The sequence below is a fragment of the Bufo bufo genome, chromosome 10 (genome assembly GCF_905171765.1).
Source record: "Bufo bufo chromosome 10, aBufBuf1.1, whole genome shotgun sequence".
NCBI lineage: Eukaryota > Metazoa > Chordata > Amphibia > Anura > Bufonidae > Bufo > Bufo bufo.
The window spans coordinates 16,541,511-16,567,400 of NC_053398.1; the positions used below are offsets into that span (position 1 = coordinate 16,541,511).

Below are 25,890 nucleotides of genomic sequence, written 5' to 3' on the forward strand. Positions count from 1 at the left end.
CAATTTTATCATGTGCAAATTGTGCGTCCACCTTTTAACTTTTATCATGCAAATTGTGTATCCATCTGCAACTTTATTATGTAGAAATGTATGTCCACCTGCAGCTTTATCATGTGCAACTTGTGCGTCCACCTGCGAATTTATCATGTGTAAGTTGCGCTTCCACCTGCAAATGTTTTCATGTGTAAATGTGCGTCCACCTGCAACTTTATCATGTGGTAAAGGGAATGTCATTCCTTGAACGTGACCTTGTGTAGATCCAAATTTTCTGTGTAGATTCATTTAATAAAATACACTGTCCCAGATGTACTAGTCCTATAGATGGTGGAAGCTTAGACAGGGTTTCTAGACTTGGAATAGATTTATCCCAGGGGGCTCAGCCTGGATGATAAATCTGCTGCATGGATGGACACTTTTATCTGACTCTATACCAACCATTGGTTGGCTTACTATGAGACAGATTTTTATGCCAGAATTGCATCAACATTTTGGTGCAAAATGGCACATCTTAGGATCTGGCCCTTTCTAGTGAAACTCCACCCACTTTCCACCAAGCCCCGCCCTGTTTGAGCATGGAGTAAAAAGGTGTAGAAAAGCTAGATGAGCCAAATTGTGTGCCACTTTTTAGACAGATTTTTGGCATGGATATATTAGTAAATATTAGTATATACGTATTATATAAATATTACTAAGTATTTTGCATATGTTGGGGTTGTGTTTTTCTGATACAGAGACCCAAAGCTCCTGCATTCAAAGAGTAAAAATGATAAAATTCTAGTTTTCTTCAGCTGTCACTAGGAGGAGCTCTTACTGCATACTCTTTATGCAGTAAGCTCATAAGCTCCCCCTAGTGGCGGCAGCAGGCAGACAATTTTATCGCTAAGTCTGTATCTAGACAGGGGATTTGGAGCTCTGTATTTGAAAAATAGATCTCCGACTCCTAGAAAAATGTATGAAAAACCAATAAGAACAGAATTTTGTACCTAAATTGACTTAATAATTTCATGTATTTAACACAGAGTAACCTCCACCGTTACAAGGTTTTCATGGATGCACATATATGACACATTTGATGTTTTCACCCTTAATCTGGTGTAAAGCTGTCTTGGATGTTCAGCTTGATAATTTTGTGAGTCCTGTCTGGAAAGGGGACATGATGAACATCATCACTGACCTGAGGTATTGTAGCAGTAGACATCATACAGTGTAGTCGCATTAGTATGAAGCACATAGACTCCAATGTAACCAGCAGCACATATGGGATTACCAGTGATACGAGGGATGACGACACTGCCATTCTCTACCCAACCATACCTGCAAAGAAAAAGTAAACATTAATTCAATTAACCAAATCTGATATGTTTAAAGTAATTATTTTGAACTTTTATACTTCAAAGCTGTATTTACAATTCTGCACACTTTAGACCTGAAATCTCCCAACATTCCTTTCTAGCTCAGTGTCCCATAGATATTGTTCAGGTGATTTGAATTCTGGGAGGTGAAGTTTGTAGAAAAAACTCATGTAAAGTAAACAAACGAGATCTTAGCCGATCTGTTAGGGAAATGTATCATGGGAAGCTAGATGGCTGAAGAATCGTGAGTGCAGCTCTGGAGTATAATACAAGATGTAACTCAGGATCAGTGCAGGATAAGTAATGTAATGTATGTACACAGTGACTGCACCAGCAGAATAGAGAGTGCAGCTCTGGAGTATAATACAGGATGTAACTCAGGCTCAGTACAGGATAAGTAATATAATGTATGTACACAGTGTCTCCACCAGCAGAATAGTGAGTGCTGCTCTGGAGTATAATACAGGATGTAACTCAGGATCAGTGCAGGATAAGTAATGTATGTACACAGTGACTGCACCAGCAGAATAGTGAGTGCTGCTCTGGAGTATAATACAGGATGTAACTCAGGATCAGTGCAGGATAAGTAATGTATGTACACAGTGACTGCACCAGCAGAATAGTGAGTGCTGCTCTGGAGTATAATACAGGATATAACTCAGGATCAGTACAGGATAAGTAATGTATGTACACAGTGACTGCACCAGCAGAATAGTGAGTGCAGCTCTGGAGTATAATACAGGATATAACTCAGGATCAGTACAGGATAAGTAATGTATGTACACAGTGAGTGCAGCTCTGGAGTATAATACAGGATATAACTCAGGATCAGTACAGGATAAGTAATATATTTTACAGTACTTTACCCTATGTGTGAATTGTATCTACTGTATATATAAACTGTGGAGTGTGTTTCCTCTAGTGCTTTAACTTGACAAAACATCACAGCCTGATGGCAGGGGTCATGAACAATGCCTTCTACTCTGCATGGTGAGCACAATTTACTAATATCAATTTACAATTTTCACGAAGTGTTTGTACTTGATGTCATCGTACATTTATTCAAAGTCTCTTGTAATGATATCTTAGTAAAAACTTATATAATAATTTTAAAAAAATAGACAATTTACTAATATTGGACAATGCGCATTATAAAGGTCCCCTCTGTCTTCTGCCCTTTGTTATGGTTTTACCTGCAGGTCTCAAAGCCAACTTCATGTGCTATTTCCACCTGATCTTTTGTTGCAATGATGGCATCAAGTTCAGAGCAGGTTTTCTTGGCTTCCTCAAATCCAAGACTGTATCTGGCAACCTTCTCCACATGGAAAACACCTTGGAACCGACAGCTGATAACTGAAATCAGAGATCAAGAGAAATCGATGATTAGTAAAATGAGTCGCCTGAGCTTAAGAAGTTATCCTTCATGCTGGAGCTACATGGTGACTAAAGCAGCACAAATTGCAGTGAAATTGCACTACCAAGAGACCAATTTTGCAATCCTTGTACAACTTTTTAGCAGACCCCTCCACATCTCCCAACATTGCCCCAGCCCTCTAAGATGGGTGTGCATGCCAGTACCCAGCCACACAATTTTATCACCTATCATAGCCAGGGGCGGGTGTCAGGGAATGTTGGGAGTTGTAGGTTTTCAACAGCTGGACAGGTTGGAGAACATTGCTTTCCACCCATTTTCAGCTTGTACCATGGGGCTTGGTCAACAATCATCTCATCAACATCAGAGGACAGGATCATAAAACTGGAGGCAGATATCAGAGATTTTGATCGGTTCCCTCTTCCCTCTCCCTGCACAGTAACTACTACATTTCCTAGAGCATACCCACAACACTTCTCGTCTTCTTTAAAACAAATCCCCGAAACTGCTATGGCAGCGGGTTTTGAAAAGTTGGCTGCCGCCATTCGCCATCATCATGAACAGGAAATATAGTAGAAAATGTAGTATTTTTAATTTGTAAAAAAAGAAAAGAAAATGTACGATAAAAAGTGGAAAAAGTGAATGGAAGGAACGATGCGTGAGTGGATATTTCCACAAGCTATGAAGCAGATCTATATGAATGAACACATTTTGGATTAACTTTTTTGTGTAGTCTGCAAAATGCATGTTCCTCCACCATGAAATTCTACTGTGCAAGACATAGCAACAGCTGCCGGCTTCTAAGATCCTGTTCCAGATGAGTCACCACCCGGCACTGTAAGGAAGGGGGGTGGGGGGTGGTGACCGAATGCAAACAATGCATTTTGTTCCAATATGTTATGAGATCAGTTTGCGGTGCCAGTCACTTTCCCCACACCAGCGGCCGCAAGAACTAGGATGAGATCTGGAGAAAATCACATGCATCAAGTACAACCTTGAGGCTGTAGGACTCCAATGCACAATGTCAAGGGGATATCGTCACTTTAGTGGTCCATGGTCCTAAAATCAGACTCCATTGGTGTATTGGAGGAGTTATATGGTCAACACCTCCCCAGGTGGTTCAAACCAGTGATTATAGAACATGGGCCACTCCATCTATTCTCTATGCAAGAGAGAAGAGCTTGGTGACCTCCCGTAGGGATGACTGGAGCGTCATATGGAGGTCTTTGCACAACCTGCCGCTTCATTTATCAGGCAAATGCAACCACCTGTTCTCGTGATCGTTTTTTTCTTTTTATGGCCTATAAAAATGCTGATGGTATCAGACAGGGTTTTGCTTACGTTTTTAAATTTTAATGAGGCCGCTCAGAAATAACAATAGATGCCTATCGCCATTTATTACTGGTACCCGATAGGGCGTGCAGATGAGCCATAAACCAAGAACCTGCTCTTCAGGATGGCTGATCGGTCCATAAATCCAATAATCATGTCTTGACTGAGTTGGCCTGTTAATAAGTATGTACTTGCTATTCCTTTCACCCATGGAGCAATGCATGGTCTATAAGACTTCTCGTGTCAGCCCTGGTATTGTTTGCATGAAGAAACTATACCACCCAAGACCTAAATCAAAGGGATCTCACCTAACCTACTGAGCACCCTACTCTTTTGGAGAAGGCTCTTGGTTCAGCTAGTTTACTTGGTCACGTTGAAGGATATTGACTATAAGGAAGCTACCTCCACTTGGGGGCCCAGCAGAGATGGCTTTCTTTGGCTTGGAAGAGAGCTAATCTGCATATCCTTTTTCCCAGGAAGCATTGCATGACCTCTAAGACTTCCTTATTCCAGATCTGATGCTCTCCACAAGGAGAAACGGTACACTCTGATACCTACCTACAGTGTATATCTACAGATGATGGCAAATTATGCAGATATCCAGGCAGGAAGTCTGATATCTACTAATGCAGGACTTTGGGCTTTTGATTTAAAAAAATATATAAAAAATCTACTAATGCAAATAACTACAGTCAAAGCTGATTTAGACCTGAATGGTTCCAGTAATTGTGCTTGTACAAAATTAATTTATTGCACTTTTTTTTTATTTGAAAGGGTTTTCCCGTCATAGCTAGAGACATACTTTACAAAAACATTCAGCTTTAGGCCTACCTACTGGCTCCAATAGATGTCAATATAGGTTTTGAATCGACAGGACAAATTTCAAGCCTCGCTTTTGTATTGTTATCTTCTTACATACCGTTCTATATTGTCAGTGGAGTCTTTTATGATCCTTCAAGGATGCAAATTTAAATCTATCAATCGTTCTATAAATAGACACATTTTGGGGGAGAACCCAAAGAGAGATGAAGGAAACCAGTTGAGATATGATATGATGTGAAGTAGTTTAATGACAAAAAAGAAGAATAGGTAATCCTGTCCTATAACGAAGTTAGAAATAACATCTTAGCGCCTATTAAAAAGCAAGCGTGTGCGCAGCCCAAGCATTGGCAGGAGCATGCTCACTAGAGTCACGACCATTCTCCTCGTCTTTACAGTATATTTGTTCTAAACCAAATACAAAATACGTAGTAAAGCCTAAAAAACAGATTTACATAGGGCATTTGTCAGGCTGATTTTATCGCTAGTGAACATTAGTACAAACGCTCGTTCCCGATAATCGGCTTATATGTAAAACACTCAATCATCGTTTTATGCGGAAACCTCAATCATCGTTTCTGAGCAGTAGATTGTCCTTTGTAAACCAGACCCAGAAACAATGAATCTGTAGGAGGACAAGTGATGGCAGCAGCTATCGCGCATCCCCGTACAGTGGAGGTGATCGAAGCATGTAATGCAGCTCTTACTTTCACTGACGAGCAGGCAATTATCAGAGACGAGCAGTCCCTTCCCATGTAAACATGTCTTGGGGTTGCTGTGAGCAGATGACTGCTTGTGCGGTCTGCCTCTTTGTACATTCCTCATTGATTCATCTTTTTTGAGGCATGCAACTTTTTGATTTCTCCCTGTTGAAGCCCATAGATATATTCTTGATTGACTTCTATGTTATTTGACTGTAGTGGTAGAGTCTCCAGTCTCCCAAATGTCTCAGTTAACAGTAACTTCTGATATGTGCTGTGTTCTGCACACTAGGTTGAACATTGTGGATCTAAGTGGCTTCTGTGGTCTTCCAATGTGTTGTAAATTCTTGTTCTAGCTTCCTTCAGTGTTGAACATTGTGGATCTAAGTGGCTTCTGTGGTCTTCCAATGTGTTGTAAGTTCTTGTTCTAGCTTCCTTCAGTGTTCATTTTCAAGGACTATTTTTTATAACTAGGGGTGTGACTGTAGGGACAAATAACATTTGACACAATATTTATTAACTTTGAGGCTAATTTGTGTGTGAGTTGAGCCCCAGCAGGTCCTGAAAATCCATCTTAATTGCACATAATTGTTCTAGGGCCATCTATAACCCTGGTAAAGGATGTGGTGTGGGTAGAAGCTGGAATTTCTGAAGAGGGGCACGTCACTGGGTTCCTGGGGTCTGATCCACGCAACTTTGGAATGGTAAGTACATTACATACTTTCTCTCACAGGCATGTTATGAGTAATTACAGTTCGTTTGCAAGACCACCACTACTATGCCCACTACTTTTGTAGTCTTATTTTTTTCTGTAACCCTCAACTGAAGAATAGTGCCCACATTCAGTAGATGCGGAACAATCTGACCCTTGAATTTTGATGGTTTGAACTACTTTTGGATGGTACTGATTTTCCTTGTGGAGAGCCATTTGGTAGGCAGTCCAAACAGCAATGCTCCCTGGGAAAAAAAAAAAGCAAAATAGCTCTAAACTGTCTCTCTACTGCCACATGTTGGTTGCTACCCTGCTATTAAATATCTGATCCTTTATAGAACCTTGAAACAAACCAAAGCTTTGGCTTTTCATACAACATAGTCCAGCTGTTGTGATACTACAACTCCAAGCATGCTCCATTCACTTCTCTGGAAGTTCCAAGAACAGCTAAACAATTGTGCATGCTGGGAGTTGTAGTTTCACAACACCTGGAGTGCCGGAGGTTGCCGACCCCTGACCTAATCCAATAGGAAAAAAAAGTCGCAGATGGAGCCAGGGCATCAATGTCTCCTCTACCCAAGTAAAGATTTGTCTTACAAAGACCTCCTTCAATAGACTCCATGTCTCGCACAATAAAAAAAATAGTGACTAGCGGCATAGGCAATATTCGAATTAGTGATATTTAGTGAATTTTTAGCTGAATATTCGCCATAAATTCGCAAATTCGAGAGTTCGTGATCTCCAGTCATTGTTTACTTGATTGCGAAAATCGACAATGTAATATATTCGCGATTAGAATATTCAACACTATTCGTGAATATATAGCACTATATTCTAAATATTCGCGAATTCTCGAAGTGGCGATATATTCTCGATTTTAAAATTCGCGATTCGAATATTCGCGCTCAACACTATAAAAAAAACAAGATCCTATAAAACACCAGAATCTCCAACACAAGAGCGGTCGCAAGGAATAATACTTGGATACACTTATCATGGAAGCTTTTCATAATATCCTAGTCCCAGAGATTTCTAGAGTATGGCGTCTTCTCAAATGTATACTTTTTCAAAATTAAAATTTAAAACTGTAACTAAATTACCATAAATAAAATACACAGAAATTCAAAAATAAATCTATAAAATGTATCTGTTGTACAGTCCTTTACTAAATTATATGCAATAATGCAAGGAGCACAGGATGACATTTGGTTCCTGGTGACAACTTTGACACGACCTCCATGATCCCCTGTGGGAACAAATTAACGGTCAGAATTTTTTGCCAGACCTATGGGTCCTGAGGTTGCATCGTAATCCAACTACTTTATGGCGAATCCCACATGACCATCTACCCTTTGCCCAGACATTGACATAACATGGACAAATTTTTGTGATTAAGAAAAATTATAAATGGTACATAATAATTAAACACCAATATAAATAAAATAAAAACTTAAAAACTCCACCAAGTTCCACATTGGTCCTTCAGCCTCCCTAATGAGTAATTATCGAGCTATTTGAGCACAATGGCCACCCTCAGCTCTATCTGCCATGCTTGGCCCCTGCAATGGAAAACAACAGACGCATGCAGAACACTCAAGATAGGGACATATTTGAAAGAGCACATGGACAGTATGCGCTGCAAAAAAACTTTTTAAGAACTGAAGTTTACAAAGTAGGTGATCACTTAAAGGGGTTGTCCACTTTGGACAATCTCTTTTTGTTGAAGGGGACCCCATATCATGAGCTGATCGCTGATTGTCCTGTAATCTGAATGGGAACCTAACAGTTGGGGTTTAATTTCCCTGCAGCACCTCCGCAGGTGAAAAGAAGTATTAAAGAGTTCTCATTGCTGAGTCCTCCAAAAACCAGAAGCATTACCCATGATCACTCTCCTCTCTGGCTAATAGATGAGTGAATGGGATGTTACTCTATTAACTGAAAATAGATCGCATAAAGAGACAATATGGACAACCCCTTTAAATAGGCAAAGAGAACCCAAAAATGGATTGATATTGGCGCTGTTATCCCATTGCAGTCCAGACACTTTGATGGCTGGTCTAATCCATGTATAACAGTGGCTCTTTCGGGACTGTACAAGCCCCCATCCTCACTCACCCCTTTAAATAAACTTTATTTGTACTGCTCCAGTGGACAGAAAAACAATGAGCTGTTTACTTGCCTCTGATCTTGCATTTTATATATATATATATATAATATATATATATATATATATATATATATATATATATATATATATATATAGTGTAGCTACTAATAGCCATTTTTTATATTTAAGGCGTCTACGTCAGCTTGCTGTACCACTTTCATGACAGCAATACACGTCTTTCATCTACAACGCTTAGAATCATTGTAAACTCCCAGTCCAATAAACTCGCTCATAATAGGACACAATGTCTCAGAGCAGTTAATTCGGGAATGTCACGTTTTTTTTGGTGCCGTCTGGAAACTCACTTTACCGGCCATTCCTAAAAAAACATATTAAACATAATTCACATGAATAACTTCTGGGCCGTGTAAAACTTTCCTTTAGAAGATCAAACATCAGTAATATGATTAAAGGAGGTGGATAAGATAAGAAAATCCCACTTTTTTTTTCTAGAAATAGCGCCACCTTTGTCTGTGGGCTGAATCTGGTATTGCAGCTCAGCCCCATTGAAGTAAATGGTGGTACTGCAGTTTGTAAATCCTGTTTCTTGAGTAACGGATGTTACTTGACATTTTCCAGAATTGTGGACTGGTTGGGAGGGTTCATGTGATAGACCATGTTTCCCCCTCATATGGCATTTTTTGGGAGTTTGTTGGGTGTAGTTGTGTTCACTAATAGAAGTCTCTTAGGTGGCACCCGACCTACCATAGAGACAGGCTATGCAGCGTCCATGGGGTTTAGGGGTCCATCTCTCTTGCTAGTAGTTGTCAAGAACATGTGCAGGACTCCCCTCTCCAGAGAAACCACAATGTCGGCAACCAAGGGTGTTGGAATCGTGCCAAGCTCGGAGCTTTCACAAGTATTCTACTATTGTATATCGAAGCACAAAGCTTTCTATGTCCTTGAGTTGTTCCAGAATGAATCTGATTCCTCAAGACTGACTTTTCTTTAGTTGCTTCGTGTGTTCCTACCAGCTACAATATACAATTAACTCCAACTGAGATGTTTTGATCGCCTTTGAAGCATTCCCTTGTCCTCCAGAAACCATCAATGGATACAACCTGTCTAGGACTTCCAAGGTTCTTACATCTATATTCTTGGAGCAAATAACAGCCACTGACTGCTTATTCTTTGACCCCTTGTGGCTTGGGTTGACTATTTTGTATTCAATGAAAGGTAGATGTTTGTAAGCTGCTTCCTTCTGTTCTTCCTTCCATACATTTTCCTACCTTATTTCCTTCTTTCTTCTCTTCCTTCCTTATTTCCTTTCTTCTATAACATCATACTAGTAAAGCATTTGCGAGGTCACATGTTATGCATAATAATGATGTCATTTAGAGGTGTCAATATTCACTCCTATGGACTGCGGTACACTGTGTCAAACCTGAATTATAATACTAATTATTCCTTTGTTCTCTGGGGTATAAAAAAGCATATTTGGGGACATAAACAGACACAGCGCTGCCATTTTTCGACTGCTGCTTCCCACTTCCATCTACCTCATGTCGTATTCTGCCTGACTTTTATATTTATTTTAATGCTGTCTTGCTGCTCTTGTCTTGAAATAAACAAAAGAATGTTCTCAAGAAGAAGTCATCTCAAGAAGTTTTGTGTTGCTGAGGCCAATTTCCGATACCTTCCTCCCTCCCTTTCTCCCTTCTTTTCTTCATCCCTCCATTCTTCCCTCCTTCCTTTGTCCCTTCCTTTCTTCATCCCGCCATCTTTCCATTCCTTCCTTTGTCTTTTCCTTCCTCCCTCTCTTCCTCTCTCTCTTCTCCTCCCTTCCTTGCATTAGATTTTTGTTATATAGTTTGTTTACAGTTCATGCAACACTTTGGTCCCCCCAGGACACCATCACATAGAGATGTAAATATACATTGGTCCATTGAAATATTATCAGTCCTCCTCAATTTTTAATGATCAATTTTGACCCAAATCAGTTTATCTTCAACACGATGGTTCCAGCTACTGATTAAAATGGTACACATTTGACAAAAAAATCAATATAAGTGGCAGCTAATATGAGGGGGGAAGGTTTTGATGTCCAAAAGGGCTCATGATGACTCAAAACAAATTCACAAAACTTCAGTTAAGAAAAGATACGCGCCCACTGGTGAGTGGCTACCAACAGATGCATCAGCTATAACCAAAAAAGGACCAAATCTATAAACAACGTTAATGGAGTTGCCCACTTTGGACAACCCTTGATGATCAGCTCTTATCACGGAGAGGACTTGCAATAATATTACCAGGGGAATGAATCATTGCAGTTTTTGAACTCAAGGTGCTGGATGGATCCTCCAGACTTTTTTTGAAGCAGCTTTCCCTTTTTTGGATAACATGTGGTGGTCTTATTTCAGCATACTGCCCCCCAATAATCCCTTTCTTAGCCCTAATGGGGCATATGTGTAGGGATCGCCCAAAAAGAACACCTTCTTTAACTTGCGTTTAAAATAAAAGATCAGACCGAAGCCATTTTTATTTGACAGCTGAGACTAACGGATCATAGTGACAGGACAGGGTGTTTTGGCACCTTAGACAAAGATATGAAACTGCACCCATCACCCCAGACCTTAGGACATAAATAGAGATTAACCACACAGCACATCTCGCGTCGAGGCTTCTTTGTGCTTTGACGGATGTAAATCCTTTTAGTGAGCCACTCCTTGTCGATGGTTAGTCGGTGACTAAATCCTATTAACAATAAATTTGCACTAAAGTCGCACTTACTACAAGGCTAACACTCTTATGGCACGTTTCACCCCAAGCTGCTGACTCTTCTGGCTTTGTATGGACAATCCTGTGGGTGAGTGGAAGGTATAATACACTGGTATAAGATCTAACTCCACCACAGGGTGCCAAATCCTTGTTCAAGATGGTCAGTGATGAGGAAAGACTGCTCATGCGTGGAGCAGGTGTGTCGCTTGGCCACAGTAGCCGTAATGAAGAAACTGACTCAAAAGAGAAGTTATGAGATGGTCTTATAATGTATGAACAGCCTTTGCGCCCCCTGTCCAGTTCTGTCACTGGGGAAAGCTTTTTTTTAATGTTAGGGCACCTTGACTAGCAAGTTCTATTGGGCCCTCAAGGCGTTATAAGGATCACTCCAATGTTTGAGCTCAATGAACCATTTGATATAGCCATGTTTCACCTGGCATAGTCCTCTTTCACACCCAAGGCCAGGTCTTCCAGCAGGTCCGGCAGACAATGGACAAAAACTGGTGCACACAGCAGTTTTTGTCTAGCCATTGCCAATTCTCTGCATATTTGCTGAGTAGCAGCCAGATGTCTCCCCTACCCGATTATAGTCAATGGAGTCCAGCTGGAAGGCGGTAGTTTCCGTCAATGCGGCTTTCTGTTCCGGCATAGAACAGCCTGCCGGATTTGCCTGCCACAAGTGTGAAACTAGCCATACTTCCCCGCATTCCTAAATTTGAGTCAGAGAGCCCATATTTGAAGACCTGAGGGGCATCCATTACTACTACTGGTCCTCTGATTGGCCCTTTCAATGGTTACCAGTTATGCTTTGATAATCCATCATGTAGATGGCGTAATCTAAATGGAATGTATCATGAAAAACAAAATCCAAGATGCCCTTTTATAATCTAAATAGGACCTATCCTGGAAAAAAAAAATCTTTGCCAATGCAACCTTTCAAACATTTCTGCAAATGTATTGCTTTTCCTTTAAAATGTGGTTCCCCCCAGGCACTTGCCTATCTTGCTTAAATGGTAAAAACAGTAAGCCAGGATATGTAAAGCTTAGCTAAATCAGTCAATGACTGGAACTGGGAATGTAAAATGTTTATGGGAAAATCTTGTATCTCAGGATTACAACTGATTATGGAGGATCAGCTGGTTCTAGACTATAACGTGGCATTATATGCTTTTTGGGAAGGTTCATCTTCCTCACGAACACATCTGCTAGGAGACTGTTGCTATGCCATGTATCCCGAGATAGAACACACTGTCAGGTCATTCATTATGGGTTACTTTAGCTTTTGTAAATTAATGTTATTTTTATCCTCAGGAGTCTCTGAAGATTACAACAAACTCTCAAAATATGTTCAGCATACAGATGTCATCCTCACAATGGTGGAGGCCGGCCTGAAGACTTAACTCTGTTGTGGCCAGGTGTGGGGAAGGGCATCCTTTGCTGGAATATTTGTATGGAGTTGACAATATTAAGTATAGTTGATGGTGGGAGGTATGAGGTTAAGACCAGTAAGTAGAAGCTGTCTCTGCTTAGGTTTAAAAGTTAAGGTTTAGGGGAACATCAAGTGTTGGTTCTACTTTGGATACAAAAAGTATACACTTATATTCAGGTGGTTTTAATCTTATGTATGTTCTGACCCATTGAGACATGGACTCCTCTAGACCTTGGAAGATGTCCAACAATAACTACTTCAGCAATTGTGCTATAGTAGCTCTTCGATGGGTTCAGACCAGATGTGCTGGTGTTCCCCACATGTATCAATGCGCTTCAGGCAACCATGACCCAGTCACCGGTTGTCCTTCCATGGAAGGTACTATGCTATGTACTATACTTCTGGAAGGTACTAACCACTGCATACCAGGAACACCTCAGAAGATGTGCAGTTTTGGAGATGATCAGACCCAGCCATCTAGCCATCACAATTGAGTCCAAATGAAAGCCGCCGAGATCCTTACACTTGCCCATTTTTCTTGTTTTCAACCGATCAACTTAAAGAACTGACTGTTCACTTGCTCCCTGATATATCCCACGCCTTATCAGATGCCATTGCTACCAGATTATTAATTCATTATTCCCTTTATTTATGATTGGTTAATGTTATGACGTCTGACCAATCACTGGTGGTATGGACTTGTTATTTTTGGCACTTTTGAAACTCGAATTCCTACTAATGTGCCCAAGCTTTTGAGTTTGAAACGTTGCCCCATTTGACCAAGCCCTTCAATATGCCCTGAATCTTAGAAACAATCTTCTTCTCAGAACGTTCCTTTAAGAGCCAGGGCCTTTGGGTGTCATGTTATACAACATCTTGGGGTAAGGCCAAAGAAGCTGGCCACACATCAGTAGGAGTGGTTCTCCAGTTGAGACAATGTCTTAGTTAATGTGAACCTGTCTTTAAGACGGGTCCCATAAAATTTGTGCATATAAGAGAAAAAATACAGGGCACGAACTGCACCTGATTGAACCTCCCAAAGTGCCCATGATGGGACTAAGAATAGCTTATCATATATGACCCATCATGGGGTTAAGACTAGCTTGTCATATAAGATCCATGATGGGGCTAAGACTAGCTTGCCATATATGACCCATCACAAGACTTAGAATAGCTTATCATATATGACCTATCATGGGGCTAAGAATGGCTTGTTATATATGATCCATTATGGGACTAAGACTAGCTTGTCATATATGACCCATCATAGGGCTAAGACTAGCTTGTCATGTATGACCTGACCTCGCCATCTTTGATGTATCCAGAAGAACCAATAAAGGTTCTATGAAGCACTTCTTTGTAGCCATCTTCTTCTGCCCCTAATACTATTTTAGTGGTGGTGCAGTCTGCATTTTAACTTTAATAGGGAATGTACATATCCGTAGTCTTAAAGGACTCTGTCCAACTGTGTCTATGTATATGTGTGTATGTAGTGCCCTAGAGCAGGGAGTACTTTGACATTTAGACATTTGTGGTCATTTGCCTATATCCCCTATGCAAAGTTAAAACTTCTTACGTTAGTTCTCTTGAAAGGGTTTACTTATACTGTTTAATACTGTGTAATTGCATTATATATATATATATATATATATATATATATATATATATATATCCTGTTCATTATTACTGTATTCACATGGCTCTGTGGAAAGGGTTAATGAATACTAAGAGACTGTTAGGGCTTTGATTGAGAAGCTGGTAATTTTCCACAGTTACCATAGGGTTTAGAGAAGACCATGTTTTGGAGGGAAAAACCCAGACTTGTTTACCACCAAAAGCAGACAGCCTGACCTTTTGAATGTCTGGCTTTAGCTATGTTATGTCTGGAAACTTGTTTTTGTCTGGAAAACCTGCTGTGTCATTGCCATTGAGTATCGTTGAAGCTCTAATGTAAGTTTATACCAGACTGGAGCCAAAACAATGTATCTGTTTGTGCTGAGTTTCTCCACTCCATCCCTCCCATTAGAAGGTTCTAGTCTAGCAAAATCAGTATATAAGGAGAGCAGTCAGAGCCCTAGTGTGCTGCTGTTAGGGATCGGTGCTTGGAGGGGAGACTCATGCTAGCCTGCATGAGTGACCAGGAGAAGACGCTGAGATGGGTCACCATGGGTCACCAGCCCTGTGACCAAGAAGCCACCAGGACTACTGAGCTACAGACCGTGGGCCCTTGACCAGGATGCCAGCCTTCTGAGAGAGAGAGAGAGAGAGACAGCTCAGGCCTTTCCTCAGACATCAAACCCTTCTTCTGCTATGGGGGTGACTCTGCCAAACTACTGAGTGACCAGAAGAAGACCCTGAGACGGGGATACGCTGCCACAGACCCTGGATCACCAGCCTTGGACCAGGGTGCCAGCCTTCTGAAGAGAAAGAAGGACAGCTAGCTCAGGCCTTTCCTCAGCATCAAACCCTTCTTCTGCCATGAAGAAGACTGGAGAATTCCTCCAGTAAAGAAGCACACTGGTTTACTGCAGACCCTGACTCTCTGGACTTATTTCCTATTGGGGTGCACCACGCCTTACCATCCCTTCCGGAGAGTAGCAACACATGGTGTCACCTCGACGGTGTCCTGGGGATCCAGCGTGGCGTTGGGGCCACCCCGAACCCGGCCACTGCATGTAAGCCTTTAAATAGTTTATAGAGATTAAAATTCTCACAAAAACATTTCGGGAGCCACTTGTAAAAATATAGTTCTATAGAAGCCCAAATGTCCTCTTCTCTCCCTGCCATCTCTAATCTAATTGAGAACAGATCTATCACTGCCATGACTCCGTCCTAAAAGACGCCAATAATAACACCATTAAAATCATACACCCTGAATAAGTCGCACGCCAGAGTCACAAGACGCAGAAATAAAGATATCAGTTAATTGTATTTTTTTTACTGCCAAATGGGTTTCTATTAACCCTTTAGATGTGCTTTGGCTGGCCATCGCTCCCATGAGGAATGCACTGTAAAATTCCACTGCCTGGTTAATGTCATCAAGATTACACCGGAAGCCCCAGAGGACAATTTTCATCCGTGCAGAAAAACAGGTGTGTAGCGTTTCTCTGGCATCAACATAGGGTTTCGCCATACCTGCCTAGAACTTGCAAAATACTGCAGCGTGACACCCATGTGTGAGAATGAAGCTAGTCTTGGCAGAATTAAAGTGGTTTTCTTTTACACAGCCCAGAAGTGCATTTATATAGCCAAGAGCCCGGAGCGTCCATTATCTATAGCTTTAGCGGGGAGACACAGCTCTATTACATTATAGCTACCGTTAAGCAGAAGTCTGGATTACCACCTTCTCAAATGAGAAACGTGCCTGTGGATCGAATAAATTCCAATCTGGTTGGGATATATCTTTGGCCACTGGATGTCAGAATAACTGGGATACACTCCTGAAGACTATTGTGCTTTACAGCCTGCTGTAAAATGCATTTTTTTTATCATATTAAAAAGCTTATGCATAGCTTATGCATCATACTGAAGCAGCCCATGGCTTTTATAGAGAGTCATTATATACACTGCTCAAAAAAATAAAGGGAACACAAAAATAACACATCCTAGATCTGAGTTAATTAAATATTCTTCTGAAATACTTTGTTCTTTACATAGTTGAATGTGCTGACAACAAAATCCCACAAAAATAAAAAAATGGAAATCAAATTTTTCAACCCATGGAGGTCTGGATTTGGAGTCACACTCAAAATGAAAGTGGAAAAACACACTACAGGCTGATCCAACTTTGATGTAATGTCCTTAAAACAAGTCAAAATGAGGCTCAGTAGTGTGTGTGGCCTCCACGTGCCTGTATGACCTCCCTACAACGCCTGTGCATGCTCCTGATGAGGTGGCGGACGGTCTCCTGAGGGATCTCCTCCCAGACCTGGACTAAAGCATCTGCCAACTCCTGGACAGTCTGTGGTGCAACGTTGGTGGATAGAGCGAGACATGATGTCCCAGATGTGCTCAATTGGATTCAGGTCTGGGGAACGGGCGGGCTAGTCCATAGCATCAATGCCTTCGTCTTGCAGGAACTGCTGACACACTCCAGCCACATGAGGTCTAGCATTGTCTTGCATTAGGAGGAACCCAGGGCCAACCGCACCAGCATATGGTCTCAAAAGGGGTCTGAGGATCTCATCTCGGTACCTAATGGCAGTCAGGCTACCTCTGGCGAGCACATGGAGGGCTGTGCGGCCCTCCAAAGAAATGCCACCCCACACCATTATTGACTCAATGCCAAACCGGTTATGCTGGAGGATGTTGCAGGCAGCAGAACGTTCTCCACAGCGTCTCCAGACTGTCACGTCTGTCACATGTGCTCAGTGTGAACCTGCTTTCATCTGTGAAGAGCACAGGGCGCCAGTGGCGAATTTGCCAATCTTGGTGTTCTCTGGCAAATGCCAAACGTCCTGCACGGTGTTGGGCTGTAAGCACAACCCCCACCTTTGGACGTTGGGCCCTCATATCACCCTCATGGAGTCTGTTTCTGACCGTTTGAGCAGACACATGCACATTTGTGGCCTGCTGGAGGTCATTTTGCAGGGCTCTGGCAGTGCTCCTCCTGTTCCTCTTTGCACAAAGGCGGAGGTAGCGGTCCTGCTGCTGGGTTGTTGCCCTCCTACGGCCTCCTCCACGTCTCCTGATGTACTGGCCTGTCTCCTGGTAGCGCCTCCATGCTCTGGACACTACGCTGACAGACACAGCAAACCTTCTTGCCACAGCTCGCATTGATGTGCCATCCTGGATAAGCTGCACTACCTGAGCCACTTGTGTGGGTTGTAGACTCCGTCTCATGCTACCACTAGAGTGAAAGCACCGCCAGCATTCAAAAGTGACCAAAACATCAGCCAGGAAGCATAGGAACTGAGAAGTGGTCTGTGGTCACCACCTGCAGAACCACTCCTTTTTTGGGGGTGTCTTGCTAATTGCCTATAATTTCCACCTGTTGTCTATCCCATTTGCACAACAGCATGTGAAATTGATTGTCACTCAGTGTTGCTTCCTAAGTGGACAGTTTGATTTCACAGACGTGTGATTGACTTGGAGTTACATTGTGTTGTTTAAGTGTTCCCTTTATTTTTTTGAGCAGTGTAGAATGATCTCAATGTAAATGCAAAGCTTTTGGACTGTAGGCCATGTAAACTTTTGTAACCCAGTTTTTAATTGATCCAATGCATCCATGCTAGGAAGTGAAGTGACTATAGTCTCCATAAAAAGTTTACTACTGTTTTGTGTCTACAGCTCTGATGCCACTAATATATCTCCATGGTTACAGACTGGGGTGCACCTAGACTTTCTGCTGCCTGAGGCAAAAACTGAAATAGCACCCCCACCCCCAAATGCTAATTTCTTAACCTAACCCCTTTTCCACAATGAAACCGCTCATTGCCCATGGCCCTTCGGCTGACCCACTCTTGTCTCTACCTGGTGCTGTCACCGCCAGTTCTGTGAGAAGGTCTGTTAGACCTTCTTCTCTACCTCTTGCATGACGTTCTTTGTTTTGGTTTCACTTTGTCATCTCCTTTCCTTCTCCCAGCTGTCACCTATTTACTCTAATTGTCTCCCTTTATATTCCCTCCCATACTGCCTCACTTTGCGGTTTATACTTCTTCCTGGATGAGTTGTTCACTGCTGGAGACTGCTACTGCTGATTCCTCAGATAAGTCCTTTTCCTTTATTTTTGTTTCCTTGCTGGCTTGATTCTAGGTGACCCTGACTCCGTCCGTATTAAGTGCAGGGAGCCGGTGGTTGTGTCTCCTCACTATTTTATAGGGTTTTCAGGTGTCACACAGTATAAGGTACGTGGGCATGCAATCGTCTACCATAAAGACCTTTGCATAGGCATAGCAGTCAGGGAGAGCTCTAGGGGTTTTATAGGGCTCACCCATATGCTCCTTAGTTTGTGATCAAGCCAGTCGGATGTTTATTTATAAGTTCCAGCTTTCTGCAACACCATCCGTGACAGGTGCTGCCTGAGGCGATCGCCTCACCTGGCCTCATTGGTGGCGCACCCCTGGTTACAGACTACAAGCAAACCATGTCAAGAGTTATTCCCTTCTACCTGTCCAAGCTCCTAGCAATAACTGAGGGGCTGATTAGAAGGAAGTGACACATGACCACAGGAACCGATCGGTGTCAGTCGCTGGTCCGGTGTTTGTTGCTAAGCAACCAGTTAGCCATTATCGTGACTGGGCTTGCTGAAATTATTACTGATATGTGCATTTGGGGTAATAAATTACTTTGTGTGCTTTATAGTCTCAGCATTTCAATTGGAAATTGAATGAGCCATGGGGTGTAAAACAATGGCAATTACGAGATTAAGAAGATTAGCGCCAGGGTTGCCACCATTACCGTAACTAAAAGCTAATGACCTAATTAAAACTAATCCGGATTCTACAGGACATAAGCAGAGGTTCTTCTAGCCTTTTAACTGCCTGAGGCGATGACTGTAATGGCGCCCCACATCTCCCAAAATCTGGGATGGGGAAAGCATACAGGGTGTGTTTAAAGAAAAAAAGGAAAGCAGTAGCACCCATATGGAATGGACACGGTTTGGCAGACAGTCGCCCAATTATAGATACAAGCTGTAGGTCGAGAGGGAAGTCCATTAGGCCGTGTCGCCAACGTGGCGGCCATCTTGAATTGAGCCATTTTGGAATCGTTTTTTCAAACGAGAAGGTAGGCATGTGACACATGAAACGGGTAGAGAATTTCATCAGAAAGGGAATGGAGGACTTCATGTTAACTTAACTCGTGTTGGATGAAGAACACGTGTAATCGCGCAAGGTTTCCCCATACGGACCTGTTACTCACAGTGTAGTTGTCAGACTTCTTGGTTTTAGGGGTAGGCATCTGATCTGACTTCTGGGACCCTCATCATTCACGATAAGAGAGGTTCTGTGTCGGAAGCAGTGGTTGAGCACTTTCATTCTCTATGAGACTGCTGGGGGTAGGCGAATACAGCGCTCCGCCATCTTTGGCAGCTCTATAGAGAGTAAATGGAGCGGTGATGTGCATACTCGACTGCCACTCTTTTCATTCAAAAGACCCTCATTCTCGTGACCCCCCCCCCCCCACACACACACACACACACACACACACACACTGATCACTTATATTTTTATCTCCTTTCCTGTCTTATATCGTGGTACAAAGCCTTTAAGACAGGCATGCTCAACCTGCGGCCCTCCAGCTGTTGCAAAACTACAACTCCCAGCATTCCCGGACAACGTACAGCTTTGAGCCTACAGCAGGGCATGGTGGGAGTTATAGTTTTGCAACAGCTGGAGGGCCACAGGTTGAGCATCCCTGCTTTAAGATATGTCCCCCCCCCCCATAATTTCACTTCCTGCTGAACCTCACAAGAACTCTGTGACCTTGCAGAACTAGAGTGTGTGACAGAAAGCGTTATCATAGAGACGCTCGCAGTGCGGCTGAAGGGTTTGTTCCATTAACTGCAACCGATGGGCGGAAAAAAGTGGTGAAAAACTGTTTTTCACAGTTGTCACTTGCAGTAAAGGAGAATGGCCCCATTATATGAGGCCTCCTGTGCTCCTGTAAGAAAGCAGAAGTGGAGCTTTAAGTGGTCAGTGAGTAACGACAAAGAAAAGTGAAGCAAGGGCTTTAGAAATGTAAAAAAAAGCATGGCACTGCACGTACAGTGGAGGGTAGAGTACTGATGTGTGTGTGTGTATATACAGTACAGACCAAAAGTTTGGACACACCTTCTCATTCAAAGAGTTTTCTTTATTTTCATGACCTATGAAGGCATCAAAACTATGAATTAACACATGTGGAATTATATACATAACAAACAAGTGTGAAACAACTGAAAATATGTTATATTCTAGGTTCTTCAAAGTAGCCACCTTTTGCTTTTGATTACTGCTTTGCACACTCTTGGCATTCTCTTGATGAGCTTCAAGAGGTAGTCCCCTGAAATGGTCTTCCAACAGTCTTGAAGGAGTTCCCAGAGATGCTTAGCACTTGTTGGCCCTTTTGCCTTCACTCTGCGGTCCAGCTCACCCCAAACCATCTCGATTGGGTTCGGTGACTGTGGAGGCCAGGTCATCTGCCGCAGCACCCCATCACTCTCCTTCATGGTCAAATAGCCCTTACTTTCAAAGTTTTCCCAATTTTTCGGCTGACTGACTGACCTTCATTTCTTAAAGTAATGATGGCCACTCGTTTTTCTTTACTTAGCTGCTTTTTTCTTGCCATAATACAAATTCTAACAGTCTATTCAGTAGGACTATCAGCTGTGTATCCACCTGACTTCTCCTCAACGACACTGATGGTCCCAACCCCATTTATAAGGCAAGAAATCCCACTTATTAAACCTGAAAGGGCACACCTGTGAAGTGAAAACCATTTCAGGGGACTACCTCTTGAAGCTCATCAAGAGAATGCCAAGAGTGTGCAAAGCAGTAATCAAAGCAAAAGGTGGCTACTTTGAAGAACCTAGAATAGGACATATTTTCAGTTGTTTCACACTTGTTTGTTATGTATATAATTCCACATGTGTTAATTCATAGTTTTGATGCCTTCAGTGTGAATCTACAATTTTCATAGTCATGAAAATAAAGAAAACTCTTTGAATGAGAAGGTGTGTCCAAACTTTTGGTCTGTACTGTATTGCTATTGTACTGCTATTGAGTACACAGGCCATGCCAAGTAGTGCCCCCATAGACAATGCTCAAGCCAGAGGATGCCATTATTTACACAGGCCATGACAAATAGTGACCTTATTGACAGGACTCTAGCCGGAGGAGGCCATTATGTACACGGGCCTTGCCAAATAGTGTCCCCATAGACAGTACGCCAGCCAGAGGATGCCATTATATACGCAGGCCATACCAAATAGTGCTCCCATATACCGTGCCCAAGCCATAGAGTTCACTATATAGACATATAACAGGGCCACCATAGAAGAGTACCTGAGCCAGCCTATACCAAATGGTGCCCCCATACAGAGCACTCCAGCCAGAGATTCCCTGTATACACAGTCTAAATAATGGTGTCCCCATAAATATGGCCAAGCCATAAAGTTCTGTGTATACACAGAGTGCCCCCATAAATGTATAAAACCCACCACATACTTCTGAGAGTCTGACACCCCTTCTGCTAAATCGTGCTCCCGTATACTGTTCTGCCTCACAATATACAGAACCTGTCACTGACTGCTATACTACATGGTGCCCTGTCAAAAAGTGGCACCATATACCCAGGCTGGCAGACAGTACCCCATACAGAGTCCCGCAGTATAAGCAGCCTCCCAAATAGTGCCGCCATACACTGCTCCAGCCATATAAAATGCTTGAGTATCGGTGCTCAGAAATATAACCACCTTTAGTTCCAGCCCCTGCCAAAAGTGCAGGAGACCAGCGTACACGATGCTCCAAATATTTGGCATCCGTCCTGATGACAAGGATTGGACGGAGGGGTGGATGGTAAAGCATCTGCCGGAGTATCATTCAGCACAGCCATTAATGTCTCCTTCTCACTCTGTCATTTTTATTTTTCGCCCCCCCCCCCCACCCCCAGGGAGAATAAGGGGCAGAGGTTTCCCGCTGCGGGCACGCCACTGCCTTTGTGTTGAGGGAAGCGATCCTGTTTTTATCCCATTGAATGTACACGTCGTCGGAAAAGGCAATTAAGAAAATAAAAGAAAAAGGAAAAAAAATCCACCTACTTAGGACGTGGGATGCGTTGTATCGTGTTGTTCCAAGTCCTCGCACAGAAATGACACTTTCGAGCGTTGGGTGTGGGAAGCTGACAAGAAGCGCTCGCAATCACTGCCAGATACTAGACACGAAGCATGAAAATCTGTCAGGAGCTGATGTAGAGGGGAGCAATGGTGGCGGCGGGGGGCACACAGCGAATGCTTGGGGCAAGCATAAAATAATAGGGCTTTTCATGTATGCAAAGGTGTTCAGAGACGAGGAGGGCGACATTACCCCGGGCCCGAGGAGGGCAACTTTACCCCGGGCCCGAGGAGGGCAACTTTACCCCGGGCCCGAGGAGGGCAACTTTACCCCGGGCCCGAGGTGGGCAACTTTACCCCGGGCCCGAGGAGGGCAACTTTACCCCGGGCCCGAGGAGGGCAACTTTACCCCGGGGCAAAGGAGGGCAACTTTACCCCGGGCCCGAGGAGGGCAACTTTACCCCGGGCCAAAGGAGGGCAACTTTACCCCGGGCCCGAGGAGGGCAACTTTACCCCGGGCCCGAGGAGGGCAACTTTACCCCGGGCCCGAGGAGGGCAACTTTACCCTGGACCCGAGGAGGGCAACTTTACCCCGGGCCAGAGGAGGGCAACTTTACCCCGGGCCCGAGGAGGGCAACTTTACCCCGGGCCCGAGGAGGGCAACTTTTCCCCGGGCCCGAGGAGGGCAACTTTTCCCCGGGCCCGAGGAGGGCAACTTTACCCCGGGCCCGAGGAGACTCCATAATCAATGGCATGCTGAGAATCGGCTGGACAAAAACCGCTGCATTCAGTATATTAGACAGGCAGATCAGCAAACGATTGTCGGGAGGGAAGCGTTCCCTCCTAGCAATCGCTTGTTAGCTAGCGGAGGAGACCGATCCTGCATGGGGAGGAGCAATCAATAGGCCATCGCTCGTCCCCATGCTGTATAGTGGTTTGCTGGCGGCCGATCGTTATTAGACAGCACGCCCTGCCGCCGGCAAACGCAGATTTTTTAAGCACGCTTAAAAATCCAAATTGCCTGATGTTGGTCATTGGTCAATCGGCGGCAGTATTAGGGCTGTTTCACACGAGCAGATGCCGTGCTTGTCATCCGCTGCGTGAAAGACAGCCAAGCCGCGCTCCGGACAGCAGAGACACGGAGCAGTAACATGATTGATAACGCTCCGTGCCTCTCTGTGATCTTTTTACTACAAAATCACAGTGAGAACTCTGCTGTCCGGAGCGCGGCTTGGCTGTCTTTAACGCTGCGGATGACACGCGCGGCATCCGCTCGTGTGAAAGAGCCCTTACACTGCAAGATGATCGTTAACGACCAATCATGCAAATGCTCATTAGCGATTATCGGCCAGTGTAATACAAGCATTAGTGAAGATGTAAAGACCTAACAGAACAGATCATCTAAACTTCTGTGTTCATGAATACAATGACAGAACTACAGTGTTGACTGACACGCACTGGTAGAACAGTAAGAAAGAACTGAAAGACAGTGTAATGATTTCTTATTAGAACTCTTCCTCCTGGGGTTGATGAAAGTGGATATTTCCCCCCAGCAGGAATGATTATTAGGTAGGTCACATATTCTAATTTACCAGCATATTCTGGAAAGTATGACGGGTGTATCACAGGACAGTTGTATTTAGTCATGTTAACTATGAGAGATCCATTAGTCATAAGAAATATGACTGTCGTGGCTGAACCTCCGGCTGCACTTTACTGCCGTCATCCATGTGGTAAACCCTATAAACCAGGCACAATGAACAAAATGTTATGCAAGAGTCATATAATACTGCTAAATAGTGCGCAAATATTACTACAGAGTGTAAAAATAATATTGCCATACAATTTCCAAATAACACCAGTATAGAGGACGCAAATAATACCGCTACATAGTTATCAAATAATATTGCCATATAGTACACACATATTATCATTAGAGAGTGTAGAAATACATATTCCAAATAATACTGCTACATAGTTTCTAAATAATACTGCTAGATAGGGGCAAAATAATTGTATAATACTGTGCTTTATATCACCGTAGTGCCTAAATAATACTGCATTACAATGTCCAAATAATACCTTCATACGATAAACAGTAAAGTGTGCCGTATATCAGATATATCACCATGCAGTGCCCAAAAAGACCATTACACAGTGCTAATATAACAATGCCATTGAGTGATATATGTGTGACGTAGTGCCAGCATAAAGTGCCTAGGTATACAGTGTCCTACACACCGCGATCTATAATACCGCCATACAACACCCAAATAATACTGTCATACAGAGCCCCAAAAGAGTACATATATGGCGCATGTCCAAATAATGGTGTCACAGAGCGACGAGATCTGAACAGAACTACACGTACTATATATTGTATATTCTGCCATACATAGACATAGAGGGGTTGTCTATTAAAACAGAAAATGTAAAAGACTGTGGCATACCCCAAAATAATGGGAGGGCTATGCTGTGACTCTCCAGATGATGCGAACCCCCAGCATGCCCTGAGAGCTACAGGCACATAAACCAACTGAGTTTAAGGAATAGTTAAAGAACACGTTCAGCTCTGCTACATCCTATCCAATATTCGTCCAGAAACGCGGCTCCCTGGCCTCACAGCCCATCTATTAGGCTGGGTTCAGACCTGAGCGTCTTTGATATGCGCGTTTAACGCGCGTTTTTGACGCGCGTTTTTGACGAGCGTTTTATGCAATAGTAAACGCGCGTTTGACGCGCGTTTGTGTGATTGACTGCAATGTCCTATGGCCACAAACGCGCGTCAAAACGCCCCAAAGAAGCTCAAGTACTTGTTTGAGCGTAGGGCGTTTTACAGCGCGTTTTTCAGCGCTGTAAAACGCTCAAGTGAGAACCAGGGCCATAGGGAAGCATTGGTTTTCATGTGTTGAGCGTTTTACAGCGCGTTTGAACGCGCTGTAAAACGCTCAAGTGTGAACCCAGCCTTAGGGTCGGTCCCTTCTTTTCTGTCTCAGTAAACGCGCTGCCAAGTTATGGGCCTGCTTCAGCCATGTGCTTCATCTCTAAGGGAGCTGACTAGGGGGTGAGGGCCGAGTAATTGATTCCTGAAATATACCTCTACGCATTACAATAGGAGTCTGTTCCAGCCAGGCAGCCCCAAACCCTGGCCCCCCAGCCCCACGAACTACAAGCGACGCGTGCACAAGCAGTTAACACTACACCACTGCTACATCTGTAAAGCCAAGACACTGCAGCTCTGGGAACCCATACATGATCTATAGACAGCAGATATAAAAATTATCTTAAAGGGGACGTAGGAGATTAGAAAAACATGGCTGCTTTCCAGTACCAGCGCCCCTCCTGTCCCTGGTCTATAGGTGGTATTACAGTTCTGTTCATTTGATGTAGCTGAGCTGCAGTACCGGACCCAGCCATGGACAAGAGTGGCGCTATCTCTGGGACAGAACAGCAGTTTTGCGTCCAATCTCATGGAACCTTTCTTTATGATAACTAAATAGTTACAGATACAATGTAGCAAATGTTATGTTTTAATTT

General features: G+C 43.2%; 1 protein-coding gene across 3 annotated transcripts in view; it reads right to left on the reverse strand.

The window, feature by feature from the left end:
- CD44 (CD44 molecule (Indian blood group)) overlaps positions 1-25,890 on the reverse strand; it is a 44,673-nt gene that overhangs the window by 11,938 nt on the left and 6,845 nt on the right. For all 3 annotated transcript variants that reach the window (XM_040410634.1, XM_040410635.1, XM_040410633.1), the window contains exons 2-3: positions 2,546-2,705; positions 1,175-1,314 (exon numbers count right to left, since the gene is read on the reverse strand). In XM_040410634.1, coding sequence (XP_040266568.1) covers positions 1,175-1,314; positions 2,546-2,705 — 300 coding nt within the window. The remainder of the gene's footprint in view (positions 1-1,174; positions 1,315-2,545; positions 2,706-25,890) is intronic.